The 19,625-nt window shown below is 41.1% G+C and overlaps 1 protein-coding gene and 1 non-coding gene across 2 annotated transcripts; one reads left to right on the top strand and one right to left on the bottom strand.

Annotated features, from left to right (window-relative positions):
• Positions 1-8,157: 8,157 nt before the first annotated feature.
• On the bottom strand, positions 8,158-9,972 carry RPS29 (ribosomal protein S29). Its single transcript, XM_037047198.1, has 3 exons — positions 9,848-9,972; positions 9,513-9,612; positions 8,158-8,306 (listed from the first exon to the last, which is right to left on the bottom strand). The coding sequence occupies exons 1-3, from the start codon at positions 9,907-9,909 to the stop codon at positions 8,298-8,300; spliced, it is 171 nt and encodes a 56-aa protein (XP_036903093.1). The 5' UTR covers positions 9,910-9,972; the 3' UTR covers positions 8,158-8,297.
• Positions 9,973-17,879: 7,907 nt separating this feature from the next.
• LOC118987879 (U2 spliceosomal RNA) lies at positions 17,880-18,069 on the top strand. Its single transcript, XR_005066679.1, has one exon. It is a non-coding gene; the product is annotated as a U2 spliceosomal RNA (small nuclear RNA).
• Positions 18,070-19,625: the final 1,556 nt, after the last annotated feature.

Below are 19,625 nucleotides of genomic sequence, written 5' to 3'. Positions count from 1 at the left end.
GGTGAGAAGAGACTGGCAAGAAGTACTCGAAGTGATGAAAAGCAAGGACCTAGAACCTAGATTACTCTATCCAGCAGAGCTATCATTTAGAATGGAAGGGCAGATGCAGTGTTTCCCAGCCAAGGTAAAGCTAAAGGAGTTCATCATCACCACGCCACTATTATATGAAATGTTGAAGGTACTTATTGAAGAAAAAGAAGGACAAAGCTATGTACATTAAAATGGCAACAAATTCACAGCTATCAACAACTGAATCTGAGAAAACAAACAAAGCAAACAACCAGAACAGGAACAGAATCATAGACCTGGAGATCACTTGGAGGGTATCAGCTGAGAGGGAGGAGGAGGAGAATGGGGGAAAGGTACAGGGATTAAGAAGCATAGATTGGTAGGTACAAAATAGACAAAGGGGTGTGAGGAACAGGATAGGAAATGGAGAAGCCAAAGAACTTATATCCCCCACCTACTGAAATGAACTAAGGGTGGGGGGCTAGGATTTGCTGGAATCAATGGAGTACCAGGCAAGAGGGACAAAGGGGGAATATTGGGAATATAATAGCATAATAAAATCTATTTAAAATTTTTTCCAATGGATTTTTTAAAAATATTTTATTTGTTTATTTATCTTTAGAGGGGAAGGAGAGAGGGAGAGAAACATCAATGTATGGTTGCCTTTTGTGCGTCCCCTGCTGGTAGTTAGCCTTCAAGGAACCGGCCTGCAACCCAGGCATGTGCCCTGACTGGGAATCGAACCGCAATCGTCTGGTTCACAGGCCCCTGCTCAATCCACTGAGCTACGCCAGCCAGGGCTCCAATAGATTTTTTAAAAGAAAATGCTATTCTTTCCTTTCACTGCTACAATACTTAAAATCATAAACACACCTACAGTAATCCTGTTCTGAAACCTGGATTACACACAGTAAGAAGTTACAGGGGAGTTTCAGCCAAGATGGAGGCATAGATAGAGATGCTTTGCTGCCTCATTGATTTGAGGAAACCAAGACTCAAATCAATGCTTTGGAACAAAAGGAATAAGCAAGCATCCAACTAGAACGGAATGAAGAAACAAGAATGCAAATAAATAAATAAATAAATAAATACATACATACATACATACATAAAATAAGGAGAGGCTTAAGAACCTCTGGGACAACTATAAGCATTCCAGCATCCAAATCATGGGAGTGCTGGAAGGAGAAGAGGAAGAACAAGAAGTTGAAAACTTATTTGAACAAATAATGAAGAAAAACTTCCCTAATCTGGCAAAGGAAACAGACTTCCAGGAGGCCCAGGAAGCCCAGAGAGTCCCAAAGAAATTGGATCCAAAGAGGAACACACCAAGACACATCATAATTAAGTTACCCAAGATTAAAGATGAGAGAATCTTAAAAGCAGCAAGAGAAAGTTACCTACAAAGGAGTTCTATAAGACTGTCAGCTGATTTCTCAAAAGAGACCTTGAGGGAAAGAAGGGGCTGGAAAGAAGTATTTTAAGTCATGAAAGGCAAGGACCTATGTCCAAGATTGCTCTATCCAGCAAATCTTTCATTTAGAATGGAAGGGCAGATAAAGTGCTTCCCAGGTAAGGTCAAGTTAAAGGAGTTCATCATCACCAAGCCCTTATTATATGAAATATTAAAAGGGACTTATCTAAAAAAAGATCAAAACTATGAACAGTAAAATCACAAATTCACAGCTATCAACAACTGAACCTAAAAAACAGAAACAAAAACGCAGCAAACAACTAGAAAAGGAACAGAATCACAGAAATGCAGATAACATAGTGGGTTATTACTGGTGGGGGACAAGAACGGTGCGGGGGGGAAGGTACAGGGAATAAGAAGCATGAATGGTAGGTACAAAATAAACTGGGGGAGGTTAAGAATAGTATAGGAAATGTAGAAGCCAAAGAACTTATATGAACAACCCAAGTTGAACAACCCAACTTACATGAACTAAGTTGGGGGAGGCTGGAGGGGTCGGGTGGGTGGTGCAAGCAGGAGGGAGATAAAGGGGAGAAAAATATTGGGACAACTGTAATAGCACAATCAATAAAATATACTAAAAAAAAAAGAAGTTACAGAAGCAGCCTTTGGATCCATATTGACTGGCCCTACAATGTGTTCAGAAAGATCAGCGAGACCCTGCAGTACTGGGGCCAGAACCACTCCAACACACAAGCATGTTTTTTCTCCTAACAGCGGCCTTCTCCAGATACTTCTTCACTCTCTTCCCTCCCTCCAGACCTCAACAACTCTCATCAGTCTGTCAATGGAAACTCACTCTTCTCTTTGTTAATGCTGTTACGGTTACTCTTTTATCAGAATCAACAAAGGTTTTATAATAGAACAGCTGAGTGGCAGCCTTCTGGGCTAAGTGAGCTAAGAACCTCAAGAACACTAGTCAGGAGGAGTCATCCCTGGAGAAATGGAGGGCCTGAGGAAAGGAGTCTGAAAAAGTAACCAGATGATATACATCCTAAAGTGACGGAATGCTAGTCATTGTGATCCAGAGCACAGCTTCCTGAAATGTGTCCTTTGGATTCTCAGGATGGGGTCCACTTGAGACCCACAGCAGCCACATCCAGAGACATGGCAGTCATTTCCCCCAAATCAGTGGTTCTCGGACTTTACAGGAAGGCAGAGATCTCTTTGTAAGCAGACAGGAATCCAGGGGATAAAGGGGCTCAGAGGAACAATGGAGTGGGGAGGTGGTGATGAAGGGATGGGAAGGGCATCGTGGTTCTCTAGGCCTCCAATACATCTATGAGGGAACCCAGTATTTCTTTCTTTACAGCAGAAGGTCCAATCTCAAATCAGCTCAAGGGAGTGGTGACCACTGGCATGCATGATAGGCCGAATTTAACAAAAAAAGAAAGCCAGTCCTGACTTCTTTATTTTCTAGTTAACCAAACATAAGTTGATTGCACCTAGATTAAGTTGTCACTTCCTATCTCAGTTGTTTTAAAGTTCTGACAGGGCAGATAATAATCTGGTCAAATTTTTGGCCCTATCTAGCTTTGATCCTACACATAAATATATTCAGTAACATCAACAAACTGAACCTTTTTTTTAAAATTTATCTTTAGAGGGGAAGGGAAGGAGAGAAGGAGAGAACGATCAGTGTATGGTTGCCTCTCGTGAGTCCCCTGCTAGGAACTGGCCTGCAACCCAGGCATGTGCCCTGACTGGGAATCCTGTGGTTCGCAGGCCCGAGCTCAATCCACTGAGCTACACCAGCCAGGGCCGAACCTTTTACTTTTTCTAAAATAAAATACATTTTTAAAGATATTATTTATTTTAGACAGAGGAGAAGGGAGGAAAAGAGGGACAGAAACATCAATGTGTGGTTGTCTCTCACTTGCCCCCCCCTGAGGACCTGACCCACAACCCAGGCAGGTGCCCTGACTAGAAATCAAACCAACAACACTTTGGTTCGAAGGCTGGTGCTCAATCCACTAAGCCACAACGGCCAGGGCTGAACAGTTAATTTTCTAGAGTAACCCTTGAAAAAATCTAGTACCTCAGCCTTCTTTTTTTTTTTCCTTTCTTCAACTCTTGTGGAGACTGAGGAAATACACTTTGTTACACCCTTCACCATACCACTGCAAGAGCTTTGCTCTGCCTACCCAAAACCCCAAATCTCTAAGGCACCAACTATTAAACATGGTTTTGTACAAGAACCATCTCCTAGGCAGAAGTCATGCAAAGCAGGCAGCTTGAAAACTCTCAAGGGCTTTGGCCATGCAGGTAGCTGTACAAGGCCAGTCTCTGGTTTTTCTGTAAGGGTGAAAGAAGGCCCATAAAAAGTGAAGAAGTAACGATACCCAACCAGATTAAGTCATTGCCAAATCTGCTCATTTATTCATTCAACAAATCTTTACTGGATGCCTGCCCTGTGGAACATTCTATCAGATACGGTAAGAATCCAGGTGTACTGGAATAAATTCAGAGGTCTCTAAAGATGGCTCTAAATCACATCCTGTGAGGAACAGTTGAAATAATCAGAAATGGTTAGCCTGAAATAAGATTATGGAGAACACAAGAGCCCTGTGCCTAAATACTTAACCTTTTTCTTATGGAAAAGTGATTAGACTTGTTTTGCACAAGACCATAGAGAATTAATATCAATGGGTGGAACTCAGTGGAAGGAACTCATAGCAACACCAAGAACATACTTGTCAATACAGCAATCTAAGAGCTGTCTGGGAAGAGTAGAAGCCTGATCAGCAATATCGGTACCTGGGTTACCTTTAGAGCCACTGCACATCATACCGCTAGATAAATCTTATCTGACCACTTCAAGTGAAATCAGTAATTCTACCACCGCAAGGCAATCCCTGCTAACACACTAGCACATGCCCTTTTGTTTCTGTGCGTTGACAATGAAATCGTAGCACATACACAATTTTCCACTTTTTTGAAAATTATTTCTCAAAGCTATTTTGTACACTACTACTATTTACCAAAGCTTTCCCTAATTGTTGGACATTTATAGTTTAATGGTATTAGCGGTTCTCAACACACAACTACCTTGTTTGAATTTCACTGACTGTGCTATCTTGGGAAAGTTACTTACTCTTTGTGCCTTAAGTGCCTCATGGATAAAATGGGAGTTGCACCTCACAGAGTTGTACTTAAAAAACGATTCAAGTAAAGCAGTAACAATGCCTAGCACATATCATGCACTCAGAAATTTAACCAATATAGGTAAAAGCCTAAAAATCTGTTAAGAAAAATTGTGAGACTTAGAAATAAACCAAGATTACCAGGTGTCTTTCATCAAAAATAAGGCTTTATCTAGCACCATCTTGGAGTGGGTAGGTAGGGACTCTGAATCTTTGTGTTTGACCTGTTTTACAACTTTGAAAGTTGTATGTAAACAATTCTTGTCCTTAGACACTCAAATTCTGTGTGGTAGATAATAATTGACTCCCCTCCCCTGTTGACAAAGCCAGTTTTACACGTACTTGTAAATTCATTTCCACATCCCTGATTCACCTAAGTGTGATCCTCTGATTCTCTTTTAAACAAACTGAAACATCTAAACCGGTTTCATTAGTAAGCTGAATGTAATCTTGGCCAGGACAGGTCCTTTAACAGGTCCCACTCAGTCCTAACTTAATAGTTTAAGGGACCCAAGCCTAAGATTATTATCAACTATGTGATTGTTGAAGACCACTCTGTGGTTTCTGAGACTGTAGCCCCACGAGAGCAAGTACTGACAGGGACTAGTAAATCCCCTTGGAAAACCAGGTAACGCAGGTGGCAAACATGACCTGACTCTTCACACCTCGGGTTCCCCTGGGAACCAGGGCTGCTACTAAATACATTGTATCCTTTCAAGCTTGCTCTGCTTTGCTTTGTAGAGCCCTGGTGATATAAACAGGATGTTTAAGTCCAAGGCATAAGAAGTAAACTCCTTATCTCATGAAACACATCTTAAAGACTCTCTGGCATCAGCATGACTAACAGTCCCTGACCCATGACAGATCTCTGTGTTCCTTCAATTGTTATCTATAGACAATACCTGTTTTTGAGTGACTAGCCTTTTAACATTGATCGATGAGCCATGCATGTATGATGTATACACCTCCACATACCATTCCCAATAAAAGCCATTTGGGAGAAAGGCTCAGGGCATTCTCCACTAGAGGGAATCACCACCCTTCCTGCCAGAACAGTAAGATTGTGTCTGGGACGACTTATTTCTCATCTATAGACGGGAGGAATTCTGCCAGCCAGAGTTCCTGCCATATATGATCAACTATTAATATACAAGGCTTCATGCTTTGTTATAAGCATGGGGGAAAATCACAAGTCCTGCCTTCGTATTAGTTGATCTTCAGAGACAGGAGATGCAGTCTTCTAACCTAACAATGTGTCGTGGGTATTAAGATGTCGGACAGATTCAAGCTCCAGTACAGTTGCTTTCCTTCTAACTTGGGGATGCTTTGGGGAAACAAACTCTTAAGCCTGTTTCCTCTTGTGCATGATAAGGATATCTATGGAAATGTATTATGAAACTTGAAAAAGTTAATACACACAAAGCACTTAACATGTCTGGCATGTAAATTTTACAAGTCTTTATCAGCAAGTTACTCAACCCGTAGCAGAAACACCAGACCTCTCCACACCAGCATCCCCACTCACTACCACCACATACACACAAAGGACGTGTAAAGGAATTTGCCCTCCCACGTTCCCTCAGGTACCGCACAATTCCTTACAGCATTTACACAAGGCCTGCTAGAACAAGTGACCCAAGACTCTCATGTCCAAATCAAAACTCCTCTACCTAAATCACTACGTGTGTAAACCTTGAGTATCTCACAACTTTTACACTTGCCCAGCTAACCAGCTTCTCATCTCTCATTTGCAAGACCAGTTCCAATACCAGAAAATTTACCCTCTCCTCCCAATATTCCTTCCACTTCCTTACCCCGATTAAACGCTGGCTCTTCCCTAGACACTCCCCAGAAGCAACTGCAGCTTACCACTATCTACTTCTGGGACAGGGGTAAGGAGCAGAGGTGGATTTAATATGGTCTTAAAACTTAAGCTTCAGCCCTGGCTAATATAGCTCAGTGGATTGAGTATGGGCCTGCAAACCAGAATCGCTGGTTTGATTCCCAGTCAGGGCACATGCCTGGGTTGAGGACCAGGTCTCCAGTGGAGGACATGCGAGAGACAACGACACACTGATGTTTCTCACCCTTTCTCCTTCCCTTCCCCTCTAAAAATAAAAAATTAAAAAAAAACCACAACTTAAGCTTCAGCATCCCTAACTTTCATGAGCTCCTTCTAAGGACCCAGGAGGTACATTAGCAATGTGTTTTTTAAATTTTAAAAAAATTTTAAGGGTTTTTTCTCCCCACTGGTTCCCTCTTTCAGGTGACACTGCAGTGATAAACTATGAGACTCACAGTTGACCACTTCCTGCTTGGCTTCTAGTATGCTACCTTCTTGGTCCTCCTTTGCAGAATCCCAACTGTTCTTGGAGTAATCCTCTTTTTCATGTATACTCCCTAAAATTTAGGACTTAGATCTCCCCCTCACAGGATGAGATCCCAATGCCAGATACTAAATTGTACTGAGGATGATCAAAGTTTTATTTTCAGTCCCAAGTTCTCATGGATTCCAGAGTTTATATAAAGACCTAGTTGAGAATTCCACATAGATGTCTAATCAAGACTTTTAAACTTAATATGCCATAAGCTGAACTATTACTCTTCCTCAAACCTAATTTTCAGTTTTAGCTCAATAGCAATTCTAGCCTTCCAGATGCTCAGGTGCAGAAACCCTTGGAGCCATCCTGTCTCCATCCAATCCTTCAACAAATCCTGCCCATCTCCCTCTTCACAAGTCATTGTCATGACCATGGCAACTACTCCTGTTTGTCCTAGTCCAAGATCACGTGCCTAGACTATTCCAATAGCTGTTTCCCAGCTTCCTCCCTTGTCCCACTAAAATCTATTTTGCCCACAAGATCTAGGAAACCTTTTAAAAAAGTTTATAGCACTCTAAAGTTCCCCAAATATAGCTCAAATTAGTTCCTAACTTTTAGTTTCTCTGTTCCAGCCACAACTTTGCTGTTCCTAGAAAGCTCCAAGAGTTCTCCCAGACAGGACACATCTCTGCCTAATAAATTCCTAACCTACATATAGGTATAGCTTCTCAGCAAATGGCTTTCTACAACTGCCACTGCCATTATAGACAATTTAATTGTCTACAACCTCCACCTTCAGCCTCCATATGCTAAGTTACTGCTTTTCTCGGGAATTACAGATCTGGCAAATGTAATCAATCACTGCTCCCTTCTGCATATAAGTATTTGAGAAACTAGCTTTCTTGTGTTAATTATCCCAAAAGCCAGGACTGCCACCTGTGAACTAATGCCCAGAGCAGATTTTAGTGATAGCCTGTTTCTCAAAATCATTTTTCAACAGTTTTATTGTACCTGCCCCATCCCATGAGACAGTTTGACTCAGGTTATATGCTGGATGCTCCTAAATACAACAGGCATTTTACATAGCATATGTGTCTTTAAGTATAAAAACAAAACTGGCATTTACCTGAGTGAAGGATAAATACTTTTATAACCGGGGAAAATAAGCCACAAATTTCAAAGATAAATCCACTGAGAATAGTGATTTTTAAAAAGGAGAGTTCTATTATTATGTGACTATTCCATTCACATTGAAACACTCATAATTGAATTTTTTTATTTTATTTTATGTACAAAGAGCTAGCCATTCTGCAATAAGGTAGATGTCTTCAATAACCCAAAGAAGTTCGCTTAGTCCAACTGAAAAAAAAAGAAGAAATGAATAAATTAAAATGCTTTAAATACCCATTTAAAAAAATATATCCATTTTACTCACCAAAATTGATATAAATAAGCTTTAGATTGGAAATGTAGCCTGCCCAAACTAGCTATGAAGATGTAAATAGTTTAAAATATTTACTGAATGACTACTACAGGCTGCTCCACAAACCCCAACAATTATACTCTTGGCTTAATTTTAGTATTGGTATCGTCACTTCTTCCCTCGAAGAAATTTCCCACTAGAGAAACACCACTATGTAGAACGATCTTTACAAAAAGCTCAAGATGGTAATTACACAGCTGGTATTTTGGTACTCAATGTGTGCCAGGCACTATACTGAGAGCTATTATTCATCTTAGCCTCTGAGAAACTAAACTCACAAAACTAGGGAATGAGCCTGAGTTTACTATACCATCTGTGATACCCTACCTCCCAATGAGTTATCTGAACTTCCCTATTAATATCAAGAATATACTTGTTAAGTTTTTGGCCCAGGATAAAAGTCTAAACATAAGATACTTTGTCTCTGCCACAGAGCTCTCACATTAACGATTTACTATTAATACATCAACACAAAGACATCTATTTTTAACAAATAGGCTCTACTCAATATTCTAAACAGATTTATGAGTCAAGCCAGTGATTACAACTCAAAGAGCCAATAAGGAATCAGTTTGCATTTAAAAAAATAAAACCAACTCGTAGTAACCACTAGGAAGTAAGAAAGCTTCGCATATACGTTAACAATTTTTTATAATACCCTATCATTCCTCTTCCACAGGTAGAAACTGAGCTTTAAGTGAACTGACCTTTGCCTGAATCTTCACGAAGTCTATCCAGCCCCAAACCTCAAGCTCACTCCAGTGTATGACACTATCCAGAATTTCAGGGCAGTGGTCAACACACACATATACTGTCTATACCTACAATTCCATTGTAGTAATTCTTAAATGTGAATTTCACCCATCACAATACGTGGCACCTCGAGCTAACAGAGCTGGCAAAAAGGGGTTGGAACCGTCACCCTCCCCTTCCCATTGACCGGACTGCAAAACTCTCAAGTGTCACCTGCTACCCGCTAACTAAAACGGGAAAACGGTGCTAGTCGACTGCTCACACTAAAGAGCGACCCCCACTTTCGCCGCCCACAGAAACAGAAGACCACGGCGTCTGCGAATACGCACCTTAATGAAGCCTATATCCTTCGCGTACTGACGGAAACACTGGCGGCACATATTAAGGCCGTACTTCCGGATCAGGCCGTGCCGGTTTGAGCAGACGCGGCTACAAGAAAAGAGACGGCATTACGACAGGTCGCAGAGATGAAAGGATTCCACACTCTGGGGTCCACGGTCCGCACCGCGGCCTTCCCGGACCCATTAGAGATCTGTAATGGCGGCACTCCCGGCTCTGAGTCAGTCTCCCACTACATGCCGCCTGCGAGCTCCTCTACATTAGATTTCAGAAAACGTCCCCCCCCCGGAGAAACCCTTCCTTAAAACCACATTCACTTTCTCACCAAGAACGAGAACCTTGGCCGAATTTTCTCGGGTGGCTCCAGTACAGCTGCTGATGACCCATGTTGCTCTCTCTGCTGCAACGAGGCAAAAGGAAAGAGCTGGCGCACGCATGCGTTCTTGAAATTTTGGAGACAGTCTACCCACAATGCAGTGCTGACAAACGGCGCGTGCGCGATGGGGCGTTTAGGGAGGTGAATACAGATCTTGGGTTGTGTTCGAGGCCGGCACAGCGAATGACGTCACGAGAGCTAAGCCTCTAATGCAATCTCGCGCCCTCACCCGTCGCCGGGCGTGGTGGCGCGCGCCTGTAGTCCCAGCTACTCGGGAGGCTGAGGCTGGAGGATCGCTTGAGCCCAGGAGTTCTGGGCTGTAGTGCGCTATGCCGATCGGGTGTCCGCACTAAGTTCGGCATCAATATGGTGACCTCCCGGGAGCGGGGGGCCACCAGGTTGCCTAAGGAGGGGTGAACCGGCCCAGGTCGGAAACGGAGCAGGTCAAAACTCCCGTGCTGATCAGTAGTGGGATCGCGCCTGTGAATAGCCACTGCACTCCAGCCTGGGCAACATAGCGAGACCCGGTCTCTTTTGAACCCTGAATGAACAATCTTTAACCCTCTAACCCTCAAGAAACAAATGATACTACTTTCCTGTGTGTTGCCAGAACCTTTAATATCTTTTCAATTAAAATTACATTTGGAAGAAGGAAGACTTTGCCTTAACTCGACACTGACACCTACTGGGACAAGTTAACAAAATAACTTAAAATCAGCTGTAATGACTAGGACTCAACGGTAGGTGCTTCCATTTTGTTAAACAGTATGTGTAACAGTATGTTTTTTGAAAACAGTATGTTTTCAAAAAAAACGTCATTTTATCTAATTGACACACTCCTAGAAGTACACCTAAACGATGCCAGAAAACTGAGGCGAAACTTAGCTTGTCTGGTACTTAAGTAAATCGGATCGAGTTTAAACTGAGAAACAAGTTAACGTGCAATATGTGTGTCTTTGACCAGATGGTTTGGTGACAAAACTAGTGAAAAACAAATGCCGCCTGATAATCTGCTAAAAAATGCCTATATCCACATGATCACTTATAATGTGTCTAGATACACAAAGCTGTATATGGCTCTGAAGTCAAAGCTTTAACTATATCTATAAAAGGTAGATCTATAAAATGCACTATATTGTGTAATAATCTAGAACTGAAATACAACACTTAAAGGCTGTATTTCTTTAGGATTCTGGTGGGATGCCCTTCCCAATCATTAAATTGGGCACTTAACACGATAAAGAAGGAAGTAAGTCAGAGATTTAAAAACCTGATATGAGTTGATATGACTTGATGCCTGCTCTTAAAGCCTTCAAATGTGATGGAAACAGGAGTGCCTCAAAGTCATTACTGCCATTTTCAACTTTTGTGACACAGTGACAGCTAAGTAAGCAGAACATTCTCTATTCACTAATGCATGTACTCATGGAGCGCAAGAGGAGCAAAGAAGAGAGAAGTTAACCCTAGCTTGGTGCATTTAATGGGCCTCTGAGGTAAACCTTGGAGAGTGGGACTTCTACAGGCAGCACTTGAAAGAAATACCTACTGAGATGGAAGTGTGAGCCAAATAATGGAGTTGGAGAATGAAGCAGGATAGTAAGAAGCTAGAGAAATTCTTTGACAAATAGAATAACAGAAACTGAGACAATAATTAAACAAGGCAAACAATGTGAGCAATTTGCAGCCCCCTAATGAATCACAAGGTTTTATCCTCCCTAACCAAGGACACCTAGGAACAAATGGTTTAAACATTCCAGATTGCCCTGGGGCAGACTAGCCTCAGTCCCAGTGTCTCTTCAATAATGTTCTTTAAAAATATAACTAACCAGAAAAATACCCTGATCCCTCTAAACACACGTTTTGATAAATCAACATATTAAAGGATACACCTAAAAAGGTAATGAATATTCTCTTCAGGCCCTCACCTGATACCTCCCTTAGGATTCTGACTGGCCAAAGAAAGATAAAAAGCTTCAAGACAAAGGATCCACAGTGTTCTCTCAATAGAGCACACCTCCACCTTGTATCTATTTTTCCTAAATTCAAAATGACCCCATGAGACTTGCAACCAGGAGAGCAGCAGAAAGCAGCATCCTCTCTCATGCTTACCCGCTGAACCTGTCTCCAAGGCTTCACTTTTCACTGAATTGCTCTCTCCTGTTGCTTCTTCTACCTTATGCTCTCTTTTTGTTTCACTGTCCCCAGCTTTAATAAACATACTCTCAAAATCACTTGGAATTGTGTTGTGAGATATTTCCTATGCAAAGCCAAGAACTCAGGCAGTACCAGTGGACCCATAGCAGACTAGGTCCAGGCCCAGACCTCACCCAGGAACAGAAAAGACTTGGGAAAAATGAAAAACTTTGTATAACTAAAGTGGGGAATAAACAACAACAACAAAAAGCTAGTGATAGATAAAATTGAAAAGGTGTTTTATTTCAAAGCCTGACTGTGGATGGTCCAGTGTAAAGCTGCTATAGTTTTCCTGGAATTTATCAGTCACTGATGTATAGTTAACAAAATCAATGTGCCTCTCAAAACCTAGTTTAACATTTGCCACCTATATACCCTCTTAAGCCTTACCTAGTTGGCCTCAATAAAAAATTACAATGGTTCTGAGATCAATTCCATTAATATTTTCAACACTCACATTGATCATTTGAGACCATAGATGTGAACTCATTTAAAAGGGGGGGGGGGGAGGATGAACAGGAAGCAATTAGTTACACTTGAACAATCTGTTCACCTATCTTAATATTCAAGTAGCTTTTAAAGTTTTTTTCTGGTCCTGAAAGTTATTCTGCAGAGTAACTCCCATTTCCATCCTCAGATTCTTTTCACAAACATTTGAGATTCTATATGTAAATATCATAGTTCAAAAGATTGCATCTTTCTTGAATTAGCTTCAATTTCAGAACCTTTAGAAATAGAATCATACTTTTTTCTAAACTATTAAAATCTATTTGCAAACTTCCAGTCAAGATTGGGGCACAGGTAAACACTACAGAAAAATTAAAACAAGACCAAAAAAACAAATATCACTAAGAACCATCATAAACTGAGCTGTATAGAAGTCTGACAACCAAGGGTTTAAAGAAGCCACATTCATCCAGGTGGGTAGAAGGGGCAGAGATGTGGATATGGGCTGAGAGGTACAGAACCATGGAATGGCATGGAGAGGTGGCAGAATGGACAGTCCCCCATTCACATGTGGTGAATAAAATCAGGAGGAATACCTCAGGAGCAAGGAATCCCAGCCCCAGACCACAATGCCCAGGGTTCCAGCACCAGGAAGATAAGTCCCAATAACTTCTGCCTATGGAAACCAGTAGGGGTTGGGGCAGCAAAAGAAATTGCCAGATCCACAGGAGACTCCTCTTAAACAGCACACATGGACTTAGGACTTACTCAGACTCACTCCCTCTGGGATTCAGCACCTAGGCAACAGCTGGATGGGCACAAGTAGCATACAAGGAGAAAGTGAAGCAGCAGAAAACAGGGCCAGTACTGGGAAACAGCTTCCTCCCAGGAAAACCTCCAGAAGCCAGGCAGAGGCATTGCCCCTGTTGGAGCCCTCCCTCCACACAGAGCCACAAAGTAGCAAAACTTTGAGGCTACTTTGCCCCACCCGGGAGACCACCTAAGGCTCCACCACACAAAATATTCAGTTGCCTTTTCTGCTATGGGCCTGGCTACTAAGACAGAGAGTCAAAGCAGCTCCATCTAATACACAGAAACAAACAGAGGGAAGCTGCAAAATAGAACAAAGAATTACGGCCCAAATGAAAGAACAAAACAAACTCCAGAGAAATACCTAAACAAAAAGGATAGCCAACCTATCAGATGCAGAGTTCAAAACACTAGTTATCGGGATGCTCAAAGAACTCACTGAGTATGGCAACAGCATAAAAAAGACCCAGGCAGAAATGAAGGTTACATTAAGTGAAACAAAGAAAAATCTACAGGGGATTGACAGTGAAGGGGATGAAGCAAGGATTCAAAAAAGGATTTGGAAAACAAGAAGGAAAAAGCATTCAATCAGGAAAGCAAGAATAAAAAAGAGTTCAAAAGACCAAAGATAGACTAAGGAGCCTCTGGGGCATTTCCAAATGTACCAACATCCGAATCATAGGGGTGCCAGAAGGAGAAGAGAAAGGGCAAGAAATTGACAGCTTATCTGGAAAATAATGAAAGAAAACTTCCCTCATTTGATGAAGGAAATAGACATACAAGTCCAGGAAGCACAGAGTCCCAAACAAGTTGGACCCAAAGAGGACCACACCAACACACCATAATTAAAATGAAAAGGATTAAAGATAAAGTGAGAATCTTAAAAGCAGCAAGAGAAAAGAGACAGTTATCTACAAAAGAGTTCCCATAAAGCTGTCAGCTGATTTCTCAAAAGAAACTGCAGGTGAGAAGGGACTGGCAAGAAGTACTCGAAGTGATGAAAAGCAAGGACCTAGAACCTAGATTACTCTATCCAGCAGAGCTATCATTTAGAATGGAAGGGCAGATGCAGTGTTTCCCAGCCAAGGTAAAGCTAAAGGAGTTCATCATCACCACGCCACTATTATATGAAATGTTGAAGGTACTTATTGAAGAAAAAGAAGGACAAAGCTATGTACATTAAAATGGCAACAAATTCACAGCTATCAACAACTGAATCTGAGAAAACAAACAAAGCAAACAACCAGAACAGGAACAGAATCATAGACCTGGAGATCACTTGGAGGGTATCAGCTGAGAAGGAGGAGGAGGAGAATGGGGGAAAGGTACAGGGATTAAGAAGCATAGATTGGTAGGTACAAAATAGACAAAGGGGTGTGAGGAACAGGATAGGAAATGGAGAAGCCAAAGAACTTATATCCCCCACCTACTGAAATGAACTAAGGGTGGGGGGCTAGGATTTGCTGGAATCAATGGAGTACCAGGCAAGAGGGACAAAGGGGGAATATTGGGAATATAATAGCATAATAAAATCTATTTAAAATTTTTTCCAATGGATTTTTTAAAAATATTTTATTTGTTTATTTATCTTTAGAGGGGAAGGAGAGAGGGAGAGAAACATCAATGTATGGTTGCCTTTTGTGCGTCCCCTGCTGGTAGTTAGCCTTCAAGGAACCGGCCTGCAACCCAGGCATGTGCCCTGACTGGGAATCGAACCGCAATCGTCTGGTTCACAGGCCCCTGCTCAATCCACTGAGCTACGCCAGCCAGGGCTCCAATAGATTTTTTAAAAGAAAATGCTATTCTTTCCTTTCACTGCTACAATACTTAAAATCATAAACACACCTACAGTAATCCTGTTCTGAAACCTGGATTACACACAGTAAGAAGTTACAGGGGAGTTTCAGCCAAGATGGAGGCATAGATAGAGATGCTTTGCTGCCTCATTGATTTGAGGAAACCAAGACTCAAATCAATGCTTTGGAACAAAAGGAATAAGCAAGCATCCAACTAGAACGGAATGAAGAAACAAGAATGCAAATAAATAAATAAATAAATACATACATACATACATACATAAAATAAGGAGAGGCTTAAGAACCTCTGGGACAACTATAAGCATTCCAGCATCCAAATCATGGGAGTGCTGGAAGGAGAAGAGGAAGAACAAGAAGTTGAAAACTTATTTGAACAAATAATGAAGAAAAACTTCCCTAATCTGGCAAAGGAAACAGACTTCCAGGAGGCCCAGGAAGCCCAGAGAGTCCCAAAGAAATTGGATCCAAAGAGGAACACACCAAGACACATCATAATTAAGTTACCCAAGATTAAAGATGAGAGAATCTTAAAAGCAGCAAGAGAAAGTTACCTACAAAGGAGTTCTATAAGACTGTCAGCTGATTTCTCAAAAGAGACCTTACAGGCAAGAAGGGGCTGGAAAGAAGTATTCCAAGTCATGAAATCCAAAGACCTACAGCCAAGATTGCTTTATCCAGCAAAACTTTCATTTAGAATGGAAGGACAGATAAAGTGCTTCTCAGACAAGGTCAAGTTCAAGGAGTTCATCATCACCAAGCCCTTATTATATGAAATGCTAAAGGGACTTATATAAGAAAAAGAAGATGAAAAATATGAACAGTGAAAGGACAGCAAAAACACAGCTATTAACAACCACACCTAAAACAAAAGCAAACCAAGAGAACAGCTAGATCAGGAGTGGAACCATAGAAATGAAGAACACATGGAGGGTTAGAAACAGGGGGGTGGGAGGGGGAGAAGGGGGGAGAAGGCACAGAAAATAGCATAGATGGTAGGTAGAAAATAGATAGGGGGGAGGGCGAGAATAGTGGGGGAAATATAGAATCCAAAGAACTTGAGACGCGTGGTTATAAACTAAGGGGGGCAGAATGGTGGGGGAGGGAGGGTGCGGGTGGAAGGGATTGAAGGAGGGGAATAGAACAAGTGTAATGGTATAATCAATAAAATAAAATTTAAAAAAAAAATAAGGGCTTGGTGATGATGAACTCCTTGAACTTGGCCTTATCTGGGAAGCACTTCATCTGTCCTTCCATTCTAAATGAAAGCTTTGCTGAATACGGTAATCTTGGATGTAGGTCCTTGCCTTTCATGACTTGGAATACTTCCTTCCAGTCCTTTCTTGCCTGTAAGGTTTCTTTTGAGAAATCAGTTGATCATCTAATGGAAACTTGGTTGTAGATAACTGTCTCCTTTTCTCTTGCTGCTTCTAGGATTCTCTTCTTAATTTTCATATTGGGTAATGCAATTATGATGTGCCTTGGTGTGTTCCTCCTTGGGTCCAACTTCTTTGAGACTCTCTGAGCTTCCTGGATTTCTTGGAAGTCTATTTCCTTTGCTAGATGGGGGACGTTATCCTTCACTACTTTTTCAAATATGCTTTCAATTTCTGGCTCCTCCTCTTCTGGTACCCCTATAATTCAGATGTTGGAACATTTAAAGATGTCCTGGAGGTTCCTAAGCCTCTCTTCATTTTTTTTGAATTATTGTTTCTTCATTCTGTTCTGGTTGAATCTTTCTTTCTTCTTTCTGCTCCAAACCATTGATTTGAATCCTCATTTTTTCCCCGTCACTGTTGGCTCACTGAACATTTTCCTTTATTTTTCTTTTCATAGCCTTCAGCTTTTCATCTAATTTGCAACCATATTCAACCAATTCTGAGCTTCCTGATTACCAATGTCTTGAACTGTGCATCTGATAGGTTGACTATCTCTCTGTCACTTAGTTGTATTTTTTTTTCTGGAGCTTTCATCTTTTCTTTCATTTAGATCTTTTTTTTTTTTTGTCTTGACATGCCTGTTACGTAGTGAGGGGTGGAGGCTTAGGTGTTCACCAGGGAATGGCAACCCATGTCGCTGATGGTGTGTGTGAGTGAGAGGTCCAAGAGGGAACAATGCTGCCTGTTAAGCTCTCTGCCAGCTTTCAGTCACTTCCCCACTACCCACAATCAAATTGTGCCCTCTGGTGCTGATTCCAGGGTGGGTGTGTGTGTGTATATTCTAAGACCCTGTGAGTCTCTCCAACGAACTGTCCTATGGGGCTGGAAGTTTCTCCTGCCACCCCAAACCTCACAGGTTTTTTCAGTCAGAGGTTTTGAGGCTTTATTTCCCCACACTGGAATCTGGGTTGCGTGGTCTGTCTTGCTCCCCAAGTGTTCCTCCCAATTTATCTGCACTTGAATGTGGGCCCACCCAGTCCACAAGCCACCACCTTGCCAGGAGTCCTCTGCACCCCCCTACCCATCTCTGCCCCTTTTACCTGTCTGGATAAATGTTTCTTCTTTAACTCCTTGGTTGTCAGACTTCCATACAGTTTGATTTTCTGGCAGTTCTGTTTTTTTTTTTTAATTTGTTATCCTTCTTTGGTAAGGAGTGTGAGGAAGCACAGTGTGTCTACCTATCTTGGCCAGAAGTCCCCAAAAAATATTTTTACACTTGATCTTAGCCAAAAGCTTGAGAAGTGATTCACAAAAATATATTTTTAGAAGTAAGTCTCCATCAGTCCTCAGCCTTTTGGCTAAGATCAAGTGTAGTATCTGTTCTTATCAGTTTAATATTTGATACACCCCTCTATCCAAAAACAATATATTAAATGGATATTTGGAGCAGGGAGATGGAATGGAAGCTTGCTCCAGCCACTCTGCAAATTGATCTGGTATTGCATTACCTCCGGGAATCGCACATGAAAGAAAAAAAAGAAGGAAAAAGAGTAAATCTCCAAACTGCTGTTTTCTTCAGTTTTCTTATCCAAAATAACATGTTAGTTTTCGTGGGAGGGGGGCTTGAAAAATATCTGTCTTTCTTTATGCACTTATACACATATGTGTACATAATTATATATTTTTACATTTCATTTACATAAACAGGTATATACCATATGCAATATATTTAAACACTATATAGATCAGCCCTGGCTGGTTTGGCTCAGTGGACTGAGCGCTGGCCTGCAAACCAAGGGATTGCAGGTTTGATTCCCGGTTGGGGCACATGTCTGGGGTGCGGGCCAATGTTTCTCTCCCTCTCTTCCCCTCTCTCTAAAAATAAATAAGTAAAATCTTTTAAACTATACCTATATAGTTCATAAAACATCTTAGAAGAGTATAAAATCTATGGAGAAATACACAGTAAAATCAGAGAATACAGATGAATTGAAACATCCTCGGGTGTGCTATTTTTCTGCATACTTACATTATATCTATATTTATATAGTATATCAATATAATAAAGTATGTCTATAAAATAAAATTCTAGAAATGCAACTTCTTGGCCTAATAATACAAGTTTTTTAATTTTTTAGATATTACCAGTTTGCCCTCTATAGAAATTGTAACAATTCAAATTCACTCCCATACAAAGTATGTTTTCCCACAATCCCTCAACAGTGTAAATTAGCAAACTTTTTTACATTTGTCCTTCTGATAGCCTAAAAATAGTAACTGTTGTTTTAGTTTGAATTTTGATGAGGAAGATCATGTTTTCCCACTGTGGACATAGGAATGTCCAAACTGCCCTGGCTGATGTGGATCAGTGGATTGAGTGCCAGTCTGCAAACCAAAGGGTCGCCAGTTCGATTCCCAGTCAGGAGGGCACATGACTGGGTTGCAGACCAGGTCCCAGTGCGGGGTGCACAAAAGGCAATCACACATTGATGTTTCTCCCTTCTGTTTCTCCCTCCTTTCTACTCTCTCTAAAAATAAATAAAAATCTTTTTTAAAAAAAGTAATGTCCAAACCTGTAGGAAATTTTTGTGAATTTATTTGAGCCAAACTGACAATTGCTGGGAAGCAAACTCTCAATAGGTTGAGAAAATGCTTCAGAGAATGGCAGTTTTGCAGCTAATATTATACATTAGGATTGAAGGAGAAGATTCAAGGGGGTTACATGAAATCCACTGATGATAGATTAACAGGGCACGACAAAGCAAAGGGGGAAATCTCTGGGACTGGATAAAAAGTAAAACAGAGAGATACATAAGTACTTCTTTTACATTGATGAGTACAGGACAGTTAACAATTAACATGGCATAAAGAGATGGTATTTGGGCAACAAGATAACAATAAAGGTTTCTATAGTGTCCTAAAGGTAAAGATTGACTTTTGTCAAGGAAGCTACAAGCCTAGGATGTGACTACCCACATGACCCACATTCACTTAGGAAAATTTTGCTCCCAGTGGTTTTCAAAGGCCTAGGTTTAACAAACAAATTATTTTCATCATCTAGCTACTTTATACAAATGTCCCCAT

Source organism: Sturnira hondurensis, unplaced genomic scaffold (genome assembly GCF_014824575.4).
Source record: "Sturnira hondurensis isolate 20B ecotype Veracruz unplaced genomic scaffold, ASM1482457v3 Scaffold0005329, whole genome shotgun sequence".
NCBI lineage: Eukaryota > Metazoa > Chordata > Mammalia > Chiroptera > Phyllostomidae > Sturnira > Sturnira hondurensis.
Note: the sequence above shows the minus strand (reverse complement) of the source record. Positions and strands in the feature narration are given on the sequence as shown.